Here is a 12,654-nt window from a genome sequence, read left to right on the forward strand (position 1 = left end):
GGCCATTTAGCTTGTAAAATAATGACTGATCTTCTACCTCACCTACAGCTTCCTGCACTATCTGTTATTGGCTGCCCATCAATTTAAAGATGGCATCTACTCGGGGTCATGGGTTTGTGACTGAATCAGCCACTGACCCACAGATCTTTGGATACCAAGGGTAGTGGGATCCAGGATTTGCTTCCTTTTCTTTTCGGCCTCATCATTAGTATGTTAGGACACAAAGTGTGATGAAGCTTGATGGGCAAATTGTTGCCATTTTGAACAATTGGTAGCAAACTCCTCCCAGATATTAATGTCAATGCTGCTGTGCTTCACAGAGAGCTTCAGAATGTCTTTGAAGATTATTCTTTGCCCTCCCCTGGAACTTTTGATAGTTGAGAAAATAGGACCGGAGGAAGAGATTTTCAGTCATGCAGACACTGTAGCCATTCCATTGAAGTCAATTTTACAGGTCTTTGATGTCAAACACTTGCTGCCCTAGTTTGTAGAAGGCCCAGCTGACGCAGTTGATCCGGTGTTGGATCCCCTCGTGGATGGAGGCCATTTGAGAGAGGTGGCTGCCAATCTGTTTGAAGTGCTCAACTTTTTCTAAAGCTTCTAATTCAACATATATGGGAGGTGGAATATTTGGCTGACTAGGTGTAAGTTGCTATATGAGTTTTGATTTAGCAACATTCAAGAACAGACCAAGTTTATTGTATACAGAATTGAACAGACTGAGAGTGGTTGCAGATCTGATGCAAAGTGTGCACTCTCCCCATATCCCGTGATTCCTTTAGTATCCAAAAGTTTATTAAACTCTGTCTTGAAGATATGAAATGAAAATGAAATGAAATGAAAATCGCATATTGTCACAAGTAGGCTTCAAATGAAGTTACTGTGATATTAAATGAGCATCTACAGTTCCATGGTGTAGAGAATTTCAAAAGTTCACACACTATTTTGAGTGAAGACATTTCTCCATGCCTTAGTGCCAAAAGGCTGCCCCCTCAGATTGATACTGTAATTCCTCATTCCTGGGGCTCTTGGACACTCCTGTTATCCCTGGCTCTAACAGCAGTTAGAATTTGGGTTGATTACATTCCTATTTTTCTCTTCTGAAATAAATGATTGTGGTTCCAAAGGGGATAGACACTGGGCTGAATACACTTTCTGATTCGGGTGTATCAATGGAGAATTCAATATACTGTACTGCCCAGAGAGAACAATTGATTTTCCACTTTTCACACTGCCGGGGACACACATCAACTCCACGATGAGGCATCTGAGACAGGTGAAGGCCTTTGATTAAAAATTTCAATGAAGATATTAAAAAGCACCAGGATCAATAATGAATTTAAATTTTAGTGTGAAATACATTCCATTCTTTGTTTGTACATTTATTGAGAAGTAAAGCAGATGAGGGAAATATTATCTGAACCAATCTGTGAGAACTGAGGAGTTTATTGTACAGTTAGGGAGAACGAGGATTGGGCAGAATCTGTAATAAACAGGGAGAATGGAGTTTAGAATAGAGGTAAGTTGATCACAGGAAATGCACACAAATGGGGAAGGTGGGACCTGTACAAACAGGACGGTTTGCACCTGAACCAGAGGGGCACCAATATCCTGGGAGGAAAATTTGCTACGGCTCTTCGGGGGGGGGGGGGGGGGGGGGGGGTTTAAACTAATTTGTCAGGGCGATGGGAAAATGAGCTGTAGTCCAGAAGCCAGTGTTGAGAGTAGTGAGGTACTGAGGAGGGTATCAAGTTCGCAGGAAAGTGCTGGCAGGCAGGAAGGTGGGTTAAGTGTGTCTACTTTAATGCAAGGAGCATCCGGAATAAGGTAGGTGAACTTGGAACGTGGATTGGTACTTGGGACTACGATGTTGTGGCCATTACGGAGACATGGTTAGAACAGGGACAGGAATGGTTGTTGGAAGGTCCTGTCAGGCAGGGAGAAAATGGCTGTGTGATGGAACCATGGTTCACAAAAGAGGTTGAATGTCTTGTCAAGAGGAAAAAGGAAGCATATGTAAGGATGAGAAAACAAGGTTCAGTTGAGTCGCTTGAGGGTTACAAGGTAGCAAGGAATGAGCTTTTAAAAGAAAGGGGCTCAGGAGAGCTCGGCAGAAGCATGAGAAGTCCTTGGCGGGTCGGATCAAGGAAAACTCCAAGGTTTTTTACTCTTATGTGAGAAGTAAAATAATGACCAGGGTGAGGTTAGGGCCAGTCAAGGACAGTAGTGGGAACTTGTGCATGGAGTCAGAAGAGATAGGAGAGGCGTTGAATGAATACTTTGCTTCAGTGTTCACCAAGGAGAGGGGCTATGATTTTGAGGATGAGTGTGATACAGGCGAGTAGGCTGGAGGAGGTAGATGTTCTGAAGGCAGATGTGTTAGCAATTTTGAAAAACCTGAGGGTTGACAAGTCCCCTGAGCCAGATGGGATAGATCCTAGGATTCTTTGGGAGGCAAGGGATGAGATTGTAGAGCCTTTGGCTTTGACCTTTGGGTCCTCACTGTCCACGCCACGGGGATAGTGCCAGAGGACTGGAGAGTGGCGAAAGTTGTTCCTCTGTTCAAGAAAGGGAATAGGAATGACCCTGGTAATTATAGGCCGGTTCGTCTTACTTTGGTGGTTGGTAAGTTAATGGAACGGGTCCTGAGGGATAGGATTAATGACCATTTGGAAAGATGCAGCTTAATCTGGAATAGTCAACACGGATTCGTGAAGGGTAAGTCTTGCCTCACATTTGATTGAATTCTTTGAGGAGGTATACAAGTGTGTAGATGAAGGTAGAGCAGTTGATGTTGTATACGTTGATTTCAGTAAGGCATTGATAGGGTTCCTCATGGTCGGCTCATGAAGAAAGTAAGGAGGTGTGGGATAGAGGGAAATTTGGCCAATTGGATAAGTAAATTTTCAGACTGGAGACCAGTTACCAGCGGTGTACCACAGGGATCAGTACTGGGTCATCTGCTATTTGTGATTTTTATCAATGACTTGGAGGAGGGGGCTGAAGGGTGGGTTAGTAAATTTGCTGATGACACCAAGATTGGTGGAGTAGTGGATGAGGTGGAGGGCTGTTGTAGGCTGCAAAGAGACATTGATAGGATGCAGAGCTGGGCCAAAAAATGGCAGATGGAGTTTAACCCTGATAAGTGTGAGGTGATTCATTTTGGTAGAAAAAATTTGAATGCGGATTACAGGGTCAACGGCAGGGTTCTGAGGAATGTGGAGGAACAGAGAGATCTTGGGGTTCATGTCCACAGATCTCTGAAGGTTGCCACTCAAGTGGATAGAGTCGTGAAGAAGGCCTATAGTGTGTTCGCGTTTATTAACAGGGGGCTTGAGTTTAAGAGCTGTGGGGTTATGCTGCAACTGTACAGGACCATGGTGAGACGACATTTGAAAATCGCTTATTGTCGCAAGTAGGCTTCAAATGAAGTTACTGTGAAAAGCCCCTAGTTGCCAAATTCCGGCCCCTGTTCGGGGAGGCTGATATGGGAATCGAACCGTGCTGCTGGCCTGCCTTGGTCTGCTTTCAAAGCCAGTGATTTAGCCCTGTGCTAAACAGCCCCTGGAGTATTGTGTGCAGTTCTGGTCACCTCATTATAGGAAGGATATGGAAGCATTGGAAAGGGTGCAAAGGAGATTTACCAGGATGCTGCCTGGATTGAAGAGTAGGTCTTATGAGGAAAGGTTGAGGGAGCTAGGGCTTTTCTCATTGGAACGAAGGAGAATGAGAGGCGACTTAATAGAGGTTTATAAGATGATGAGGGGGATAGATAGAGTGGATGTTCAGAGACTATTTCCTTGGGTGGATGTAGCTGTTACAAGGGGGGAAACTATAAGATTCAGGGTGGGAGATGTAGGAGGGATATCGGAGGTAGGTTCTTTACTCAGAGACTGGTTCGGGTGTGGAATGGACTGCCTGCTGTGATAGTGGAGTCGGACACTTTAGGAACTTTCAAGAGGTTATTGGAGAGGCACATGGAGCACACCAGAACGACGGAGTGGGATAGTTTGATCTTGGTTTCGGACAAAGCTCGGCACAACATCGACGGGCCTGTTCTGTGATGTACTGTTCTATCTTCTATGTAGCATGTGCGCTACACGCTATTCTATCTCAGAGAGAGCCATCTGCTGAGTGCTGGTATTCCTGCTTCTGATTCTGAAAGTGCTGACAAGTTATGGTGTTAAAATACCAGCAGCTCTAGATAAGAGTCACCACTGGTATCCTGTCAGTATTCTTATCTTGGTCAGATGGGTTGGGTTCAAACCCCAACCCCAATAGCCTCGGGAAGGAACATGGAGTGTCAGCTCTGAATATCGGATAAACGTCCAGTGGGATGCTCTGATATGAAGGTTGTAGGTGGTTCTGCCATTGCGAGGTTAGATGGGGTTCTTTAAACTTTGGTCGCATCTTAACTATGAGAAGGTACTCTGCAGAGAGTTGTACATTATCTCAGCTAATTGAGTCTAGTAAGTGACTCAAATCTTAAGTACATCTTGAATTGCGACTATGTCCTAGGACAGACACTCAATGCCCAGAATATCCCAGTGTTGATGTGTTTCTAACGCTGTAGGTGGAAACTCTCTGAATTGATGCTGCCCCTTTCTTCAGACTATATTGGACAGTGAAATTAAGTTCATGTTCACTGTCACTCTTATGGTGCTTGTAAAGTTATATCCTAATTTTCGACTTGGCAAGAAGTTTTTGTTCCAGCCACAACTTTCCAGATTAAAAAATACATAGAGGAAAAACAAATGGTTAAACAACAACCATCATATTTCACTACACATCCAATATTTGGCGGCACGGTAGCATTGTGGATAGCACAATCGCTTCACAGCTCCAGGGTTCCAGGTTCGATTCCGGCTTGGGTCACTGACTGTGCGGAGTCTGCACATCCTCCCCGTGTGTGCGTGAGTTTCCTCCGGGTGCTCCGGTTTCCTCCCACAGTCCAAAGATGTGCAGGTTAGGTGGATTGGCCATGATAAATTGGCCTTCGTGTCCAAAATTGCCCTTAGTGTTGGGTGGGGTTACTGGGTTATGGGGATAGGGTGGAGGTGTTGTCCTTGGGTAGGGTGCTCATTCCAGAGCCGGTGCAGACTCGATGGGCTGAATGGCCTCCTTCTGCACTGTAAATTCTATGTAATCGATGTAATGCCAGAGTGTGGCGACTAGGGGCTTTTCACAGTAACTTCATTGTAGTGTTAATGTAAGCCTACTTGTGATAATAAAGATTATTATTATTATAATATTGTTGAACTGGTTATCAGAACAAGTTGAAAATTGTGATTAATTCAGTGTATGATCTCTCTCCAGACCGCCCTCCTGATGGGCGGCACGGTAGCACAGTGGTTAGCACAGTTGCTTCAGAGCTCCAGGGTCCCAGGTTCGATTCCCGGCTTGGGTCACTGTCTGCGCGGAGTCTGCACGTTCTCCCCGTGTCTGCGTGGGTTTCCTCCGGGTGCTCTGATTTCCTCCCGCAGTCCAAAGACGTGCAGGTTAAGTGGATTGGCCATGATAAATTGCCCTAGTGTCCAAAAGGGCAGGGTGGGGTTGCAGGATTGGGTGAAGGCGTGGGGCTGGGTGGTGCTCTTTCCGCGGGCTGGAGCAGACTTGGTGGGCCTGGTGGCCTCCTTCTGCACTGTGGATTCTATCCCAAAGCTCAATTCCCAACTCCTCCTGCCACCTCTTCCTTATTTCTTCAATTGGCACCATATCAGTTCCCAGTTGCCACCCATAAATGTTTCCAATATTCCTCTTCCCCCAGCTTGTCCTGAGTTAGCAACTTCTCCAGTAGTGTCTGTGCTGGCAGATGAGGAAAGAAGGGTAGTTCTTTGCATGCAAAGTTCCGGACTGAATGTATGTAAATTTGCTGCCCCTAGGCAACTCAAATTTCCCATGTAATTCTTCCACTTTCCCAAACCTTCCTTAAATAAATAGGCCTCTCAACCATTCTACTCCTTCCTTGAATCACCTAACGTACATTGCATCCATCTTTCCTGGCAAAAAAACGATGATGCCTACATAATGGGACCAGTGTCGACATGCCTCTTCGCCCAAAGTGCCGCTTCAGTTGGTTCCATATTCTGAGCAAAGGTGTAACCATGGGATTCCTAGTATATCTGTCACGTGAGAACGGGCTTTGGGCCACCGCCAAGGCCCTCAAACCCGATCTCACACAGGAGACCTCCTTCACCCAAACCCACTCTGATGATCTCTTTCTTCCCCCCCACTCCCCCACCCTCTGCTGCCCCACCAATGCCTCATCTCTATGCTTGCTGTCCAGTAGTACTATTGGATTGGATTTGTTTATTGTCACGTGTACCGAGGTACAGTGAAAAGTATTTTTCTGCGAGCAGTTCAACAGATCATCATAGTACATGGGAAGAAAAGGGAAAAAAAGAAAATATATAATAGGGCAACACAAGATATACAATGTAACTACATAAGCTCTGGCATCGGATGAAGCATACAGGATGTAGTGTTAATGATGTCAGTCCATAAGAGGGTCATTTAGGAGTCTGGTGACAGTGGGGAGGAAGCTGTTTTTGAGTCTGTTCGTGCGTGTTCTCAGACTTCTGTATCTTCTGCCCGATGGAAGAAGTTGGAAGAGTGAGTAAGCCGGGTGGTAGGGATCTTTGATTATGCTGCCTGCTTTCCCCAGGCAGCGGGAGGTGTAGATGGAGTCAATGGATGGGAGGTAGGTTTGTGTGATGGACTGGGCGATGTTCACGACTCTCTGTAGTTTCTTGCGGTCCTGGGCCGAGCAGTTGCCATACCAGGCTGTGATGCAGCCAGATAGGATGCTTTCTATGGTTCATCTGTAAAAGTTGTAACGGGTTAATGTGGACATGCCGAATTTTCTTAGTTTCCTGAGGAAGTATAGGCGCTGTTGTGCTTTCTTGGTGGTAGCATTGACGTGGGTGGCCCAGGACAGATTTTTGGAGATGTGCACCCCTTGGAATTTGAAACTGCTCACCATCTCCACCTCGGCCCCGTTGATGCTGACAGGGGTGTGCACAGTACTTTGCTTCCTGAAGTCAATGACCAGCTCTTTAGCTTTTCTGGCATTGAGGGAGATTGTTGTCGCTACACCACTCCACTAGGTTCTCTATCTCCCTCCTGTATTCGGACTCGTCATTATTCGAGATCCGATCCACTATGGTCGTATCGTCAGCAAACTTGTAGATGGAATTGGAGCTTTGATATGAGCTTGGCTGGGATTATGGTGTTGAAGGCGGAGCTGTAGTCAATAAATAGGAGTCTGATGTAGGAGTCCTTGTTTTTGAGACGCTCTAGGGATGAGTGTAGGGCCAGGGAAATGGCTGATGTGGACCGGTTGCAACGGTATGCGAATTGCAGTGGATTAAGGCGTTCTGGGAGTATGGAGGTGATGTGCATTGTGGATAGTACAATCGCTTCACAGCTCCAGGGTCCCAGGTTCGATTCCGGCTTGGGTCACTGTCTGTGCGGAGTCTACACATCCTCCCCGTGTGTGCGTGGGTTTCGTCTGGGTGCTCCGGTTTCCTCCCACAGTCCAAAGATGTGCAGGTTAGGTGGAATGGCCATGCTCAATTGCCCTTAGTGTCCAAAATTGCCCTTAGTGTTGGGTGGGGTTACTGGGTTATGGGGATAGGGTGGAGGTGTTGACCTTGGGTCGGATGCTCTTTCCAAGAGCCAGTGCAGACTCGATGGGCCGAATGGCCTCCTTCGGCACTGTAAATTCTATGTTCTATTACGACTGAAGTCAGGGCCACCGGACGGTTGTCATTGAGGCATGTTGCCTGATTCTTCTTTGGTACCGGTATGATGTTGGTCTTCTTGAAGCAGGTGGTGACCTCGGAGTGGAGTAGGAACAGGTTAAAGATGTCTGCGAATACCTCTGCCAGCTGGTCTGCTAAGGCTCTGAGTGCACGACCAGGGATGCCGTCCGGGCCCATCGCCTTCCGAGGGTTCACTTTCAGGAAGGCCGATCTGACTTCGGAAGCTGTGATGGTGGATATGGGTGAATTATGGGCTGCTGGGGCACTCGACAGCAGATTGTTGGTTACCTGCTCAAACCGAGCATAGAATGCATTGAGTTCATCGGGGAGGGGTGCGCTGCTGCCAGAGATACTGCTCGGCTTCGCTTTGTAGTCCGTTATGTTGTTTAGTCCTTGCCACAACCACCGGGAGTCTGTCTGTGATTCTAGCTTGGTTTGATATTCTCTCTTGGCATCTCGGATGGCTTTGCGGAGGTCGTACCTGGATTTCTTGTATAGGTCAGGGTCGTCTGCCTTGAACGCCTCAGATCTGTCCTTCAGTAGGGAGTCAATCTCGTGATTGAGCCATGGTTTCCGGTTGGGGAACATACGTACTGCTTTCTTTGGCACGCAGTCGTCCACACAATTGCTGATGAAGTCTGTGACGGTGGTGGCATACTCATTTAAGTTGGTCGCTGAGTTCTTAAATATGGACCAGTCCACTGTCTCTAAGCAGTCACGTAAGAGCTTTTCTGTCTCCTCGGACCAGCACTGCACAACCTTCTTAGCTGGATCTTAGCTGCTGGCCTGCCTTGGTCTGCTTTAAAAGCCAGCGATTTAGCTGAAACTTACTATAATAGGTTTCATAGAATCATAGAATTTACAGTGCAGAAAGAGGCCATTCGGCCTATTGAGTCTGCCCTGGCCCTTAGAAAGAGCACCCTCCTTAAGCCCATGCCTCCACCCTACGCCTGTAACCCAACCTACCCTTTTGGACACTAAGGGGCAATTTGGCATGGCCAATCCACCTAACCTGCACATCTTTGGACTGTGGGAGGAAACCGGAGCACCCAGAGGAAAAACACACAGACACAGAGAAAGTGCAAACTTCACACAGTTACCCGAGGCCGGAATTGAACCTGGGACCCTGGAGCTGTGAGGCAGCAGTGCTAGCCACTGTACCGCCCTAAATTTTAGGTTTGGGAGTGCTAACCCGCACCTTGTGCCTCTTTGCAAAACGATTCTCCGAGTTGTACCTGCTCTCACAAAGTCCCAAATTCATCTGTCCAGCCTACGAAAGAACGCTTTCAGGAGGAACATTGGAGACATTTATGGGGGGCTGACGTGGTGGCCTTCGCCACGCTGATTGCAAGGCGACACGTCTTATTGAGTTGGGCATCGGCGGTGCCACCAGAGTTCAGCATGGCTGGGAGATCTGGTCGAATTCTTGCAGTTAGAGAAAATGAAATACGCACTCTGGGGCAGAAGAACTGTTCTTTGTAAGGTGGCAGCACTTTCTATCACTGGTTAAATAAACTTTCGTCGCCAAAGGGTAGGGGAAGGGGATGCTTAGTGGTAGATGGGAGGAATAGGGGCTTAATTTGGGGAGGCGGGAAACAGGGGATTTTCTTTTTCAAACTATTTGTAACCTGTTGCAAATTGATTAAGGTTTGTTAATGTAACTGTTTGAAACAAAATATATTGAAAATTGTGATTGGTGGAAACTGGAATCTGCTTTGTTTACAAACGTCTCAGCAATGAGTGTTGCAGCATCTTCTACTGGAATCTCTCTGGGCACTTGCATTGATTCTGGCAATCAATTGTGACAATGAATAGCTATTGAATTGGGACTGAGCTGAATGTATCTGGCCCAAATGTGATAATTAGCATCAATTGGTCTACCACAGTGTGGAATGACAGTAATTTTATTTTTCAGGTCCGTGGTGGAAATGTTGAAGCAGTTATCAGAGTTGAAGAGGATGAGGAAGACTATAAGCACAACCTTTCCGTGCATAACGTAGAGGGTGGTTTGGGGCTGAGCATGCTCATTGACTCTCAGAACAACCAGTATATATTGACCAAACCTCGGGACTCGACCATCCCTCGAGCTGATATTCATTTTATAAAGGTAATTGGGGCCAATGTTTTTATCATTGCAACTAGGGCTCTTTTTTTGTTCTGATTTGCTGAATGCCTTTCTTGATTGTGAGGTGGATTGGAGAGAACCAAGTCCTGATGGAAGAATAAACCTACCTGTTATAGCATTTGGATAGAACTGTATTGAGGCCCAGGACAAATGCTTTATTGAAATAATTTGGAGCTCTATTGCTATTAACCAGCAGTGCTTCAGATGATAAGTCGACTTTGGCATTCACTAATCAGATAACCAATGACTGCTGGAGGGGCAGACTTTTATCCATTTCTTGTGAAACTGAGACATCAACTTCCTGAACCAGACGAATTCTAAAACTATTTCCATCAATTCTATCTATTTCATTATTTTTCAGGTGTTAGCTTGAATACTTGTTGGTTTGAGGTCATCATTGAGGTTGCGACACAAAACCACCCACATTTCTTTAATAAACATTATTTAGATTGTCCTCTGATAGTTTGCCAGTGGGATCATCCAAGGTTCTGTATTGGCCTTCTTTGTTTATGTTTCTAATATAGAGGAGGAAATTAAAAGCAAAATATTAATTTGTGGATCCTACATAAATTGGAAGAGATGGCATGACGGCACAGGAGTTAGCACTGCTGCCTCACAGCATCCGGGACCTGGAGTCGATTCCCACTTTGGGTGACTGTGTTGAGTTTTCACATTCTCCCCATGGGCTTCCTCAGGGTGCTCCTGTTTCCTCCCACAGTCTAAAGATGTGCAGGTTAGGTGGATTGGTCATGCTAAATTGCCCTTGGTGTCCAAAACGTTAGGTGGGATTACGGGGATAGGGTGGGGCGCTGGCCTGGGTAGGATATTCTTTCGGAGGGTCATTGCAGACTTGATGTGTCGAATGGCTTCCGCTGTAGGGATTCTATGAATATGAAGAATCAATGCAATTCTAATTCAGAAGGATGTTTTTATTTGTTAGCTTAGCGTCTGACTGCAGTGTAATCCGTCACTATGTTTAACAGTCTTCAAGTCAGATTGGCAGAATTTCTGTACCCCTTTTTTGCTCAGTTTTACCCCATTATCCTCTTCCCCCGTTGGCTCCGACTAGTACAGTTTCCCGTAAAAGTCCTTGAAGACCTCATTCACCTCTACCCCCTTCCGCACCACATTCCCACTCTTGTCTCTCACTCCAGCAATTTCCTTAGCCGCATCCCGCTTGCGGAGCTGATGAGCCAGCATCCTACTCGCCTTTTCACCATGTTCATGCACTGCCCCTTGTGCCTTCCTCCACTGTGCCTCCGCCTTTCTAGTGGTCAGCAAATCAAATTTAGCCTGCAGGCAGCGCCTCTCCCCCAACAGTCCCTTCTCTGGTGCCTCTGCGTACCTCCTGTCTACCTCCAGCATCCTTCCCACCAGTCTATCCCTTTCACTCCTCTCGCTCCTCTCCCTGTGTGCCCGGATGAATATCAGCTCCCCACGAATCACTGCTTTCAGGGCTTCCCAGACCACCCCCACCTGAATCTCCCCTGTATCATTCACCTCGAGGTACCCCTCAATACTTGCCCGGACCCTCCTACACACCTGCTCCTCCGCCAACAACCCCACATCCAACCGCCACAACGGGCGCTGGTCCCGCACCTCCCCCATCTCCAACTCCATCCAATGCGGAGCATGGTCGGAGATTGCAATGGCCGAATACTCGGCCTCCTCCACTCTCGGAATCAGTCCCCTACTCACCACGAAGAAGTCTATCCGAGAGTAGACCCTATGTACGTGGGAGAAGAAAGAGTGCTCCCGTGCCCTCGGCCTCACAAATCTCCATGGATCCACCCCACCCATCTGGTCCATAAACCCTCTCAGTACCTTGGCCGCCGCCGGCCTCCTACCCGTCCTAGAGCTGGACCGATCCAGTGAAGGATCCAACACCGTATTGAAGTCCCCGGTTCTTCACATCCAACCCAGAGTGGAAAACCTGCCCCACCCATCCCTTCCTCAGACGGACCTGGTCCGCCACCTTCAGGTGGGTCTCCTGAAGCATTGCCACATCTGCCTTTAGCCCCCTCAGATGAGCAAGTACACTCGACCGCTTCACCGGCCCATTCAATCCTCTCGCATTCCAGGTGACCAACCGGACCAGAGGGTGTCCCGCCCCCCCCTCCCCCGTCGACTAGCCATAGCCCGTCGACTGCCCGCCCCAGGCCAGCACCCCCTGCCCGACCCAGTCCCCACAGCGACAACACCTCACCTCTGTTCCCCCGGCCCCCACCAGCTCCTTCCTGACCCTGCCAGCAGCAACCCGGTATTCCCCCCCCCCCCCCCCCCCCCCCCTCCAGGCTAGGAACCCTCATAGCCGCGGACCGTCCTCCATTGTACTTCCGTGGGTCAGCTAACTTCTGCTGACCCCGGAAACTCCCGCCAATAACCCGACCCCTCCCAAAGTGGGATCATCCCCCAACCTATCCCTCCTCCAGGCACCGCTCCAGCGTGGGGAAGAACCAGTTAAGGCCCCGCCTCCCCCCGTCATCGTCTCCACCGCCCAGCCCCGCAGCGCGGGAAACCAGAGGAAAGCCCGAGCTTTCGCACTGCCCCACCACACCCTTCTGACGCAGCTCCCAAATACCAGCCCCACTCCATCCCCCCAACCCGACATAGAATACAACAAACCCCCCCAACCCTCCCCGCAAGATACAAAACTCAAACAATGCCCCACAGCAAAAAACATAACAGAACAACACCCCCATAAATAACTATCAAAATTGTAAATGTACAGAAAAAGAGAACACAGCAACAGCAGAATCCAGCAAT

At 47.9% G+C, this 12,654-nt stretch overlaps 1 protein-coding gene across 4 annotated transcripts in view; it reads left to right on the forward strand.

Moving 5' to 3' along the window:
* Positions 1-12,654, forward strand: part of tmco3 (transmembrane and coiled-coil domains 3) — a 71,359-nt gene that overhangs the window by 4,459 nt on the left and 54,246 nt on the right. For all 4 annotated transcript variants that reach the window (XR_005461331.1, XM_038802796.1, XM_038802795.1 and 1 more), the window contains one exon: positions 9,679-9,870. Coding sequence is in view for 3 of the 4 variants with exons in the window: in XM_038802796.1 (XP_038658724.1) it covers positions 9,679-9,870 (192 nt within the window). In the remaining variant the exon portion in view is untranslated. The remainder of the gene's footprint in view (positions 1-9,678; positions 9,871-12,654) is intronic.

Source organism: Scyliorhinus canicula, chromosome 7 (genome assembly GCF_902713615.1).
Source record: "Scyliorhinus canicula chromosome 7, sScyCan1.1, whole genome shotgun sequence".
NCBI lineage: Eukaryota > Metazoa > Chordata > Chondrichthyes > Carcharhiniformes > Scyliorhinidae > Scyliorhinus > Scyliorhinus canicula.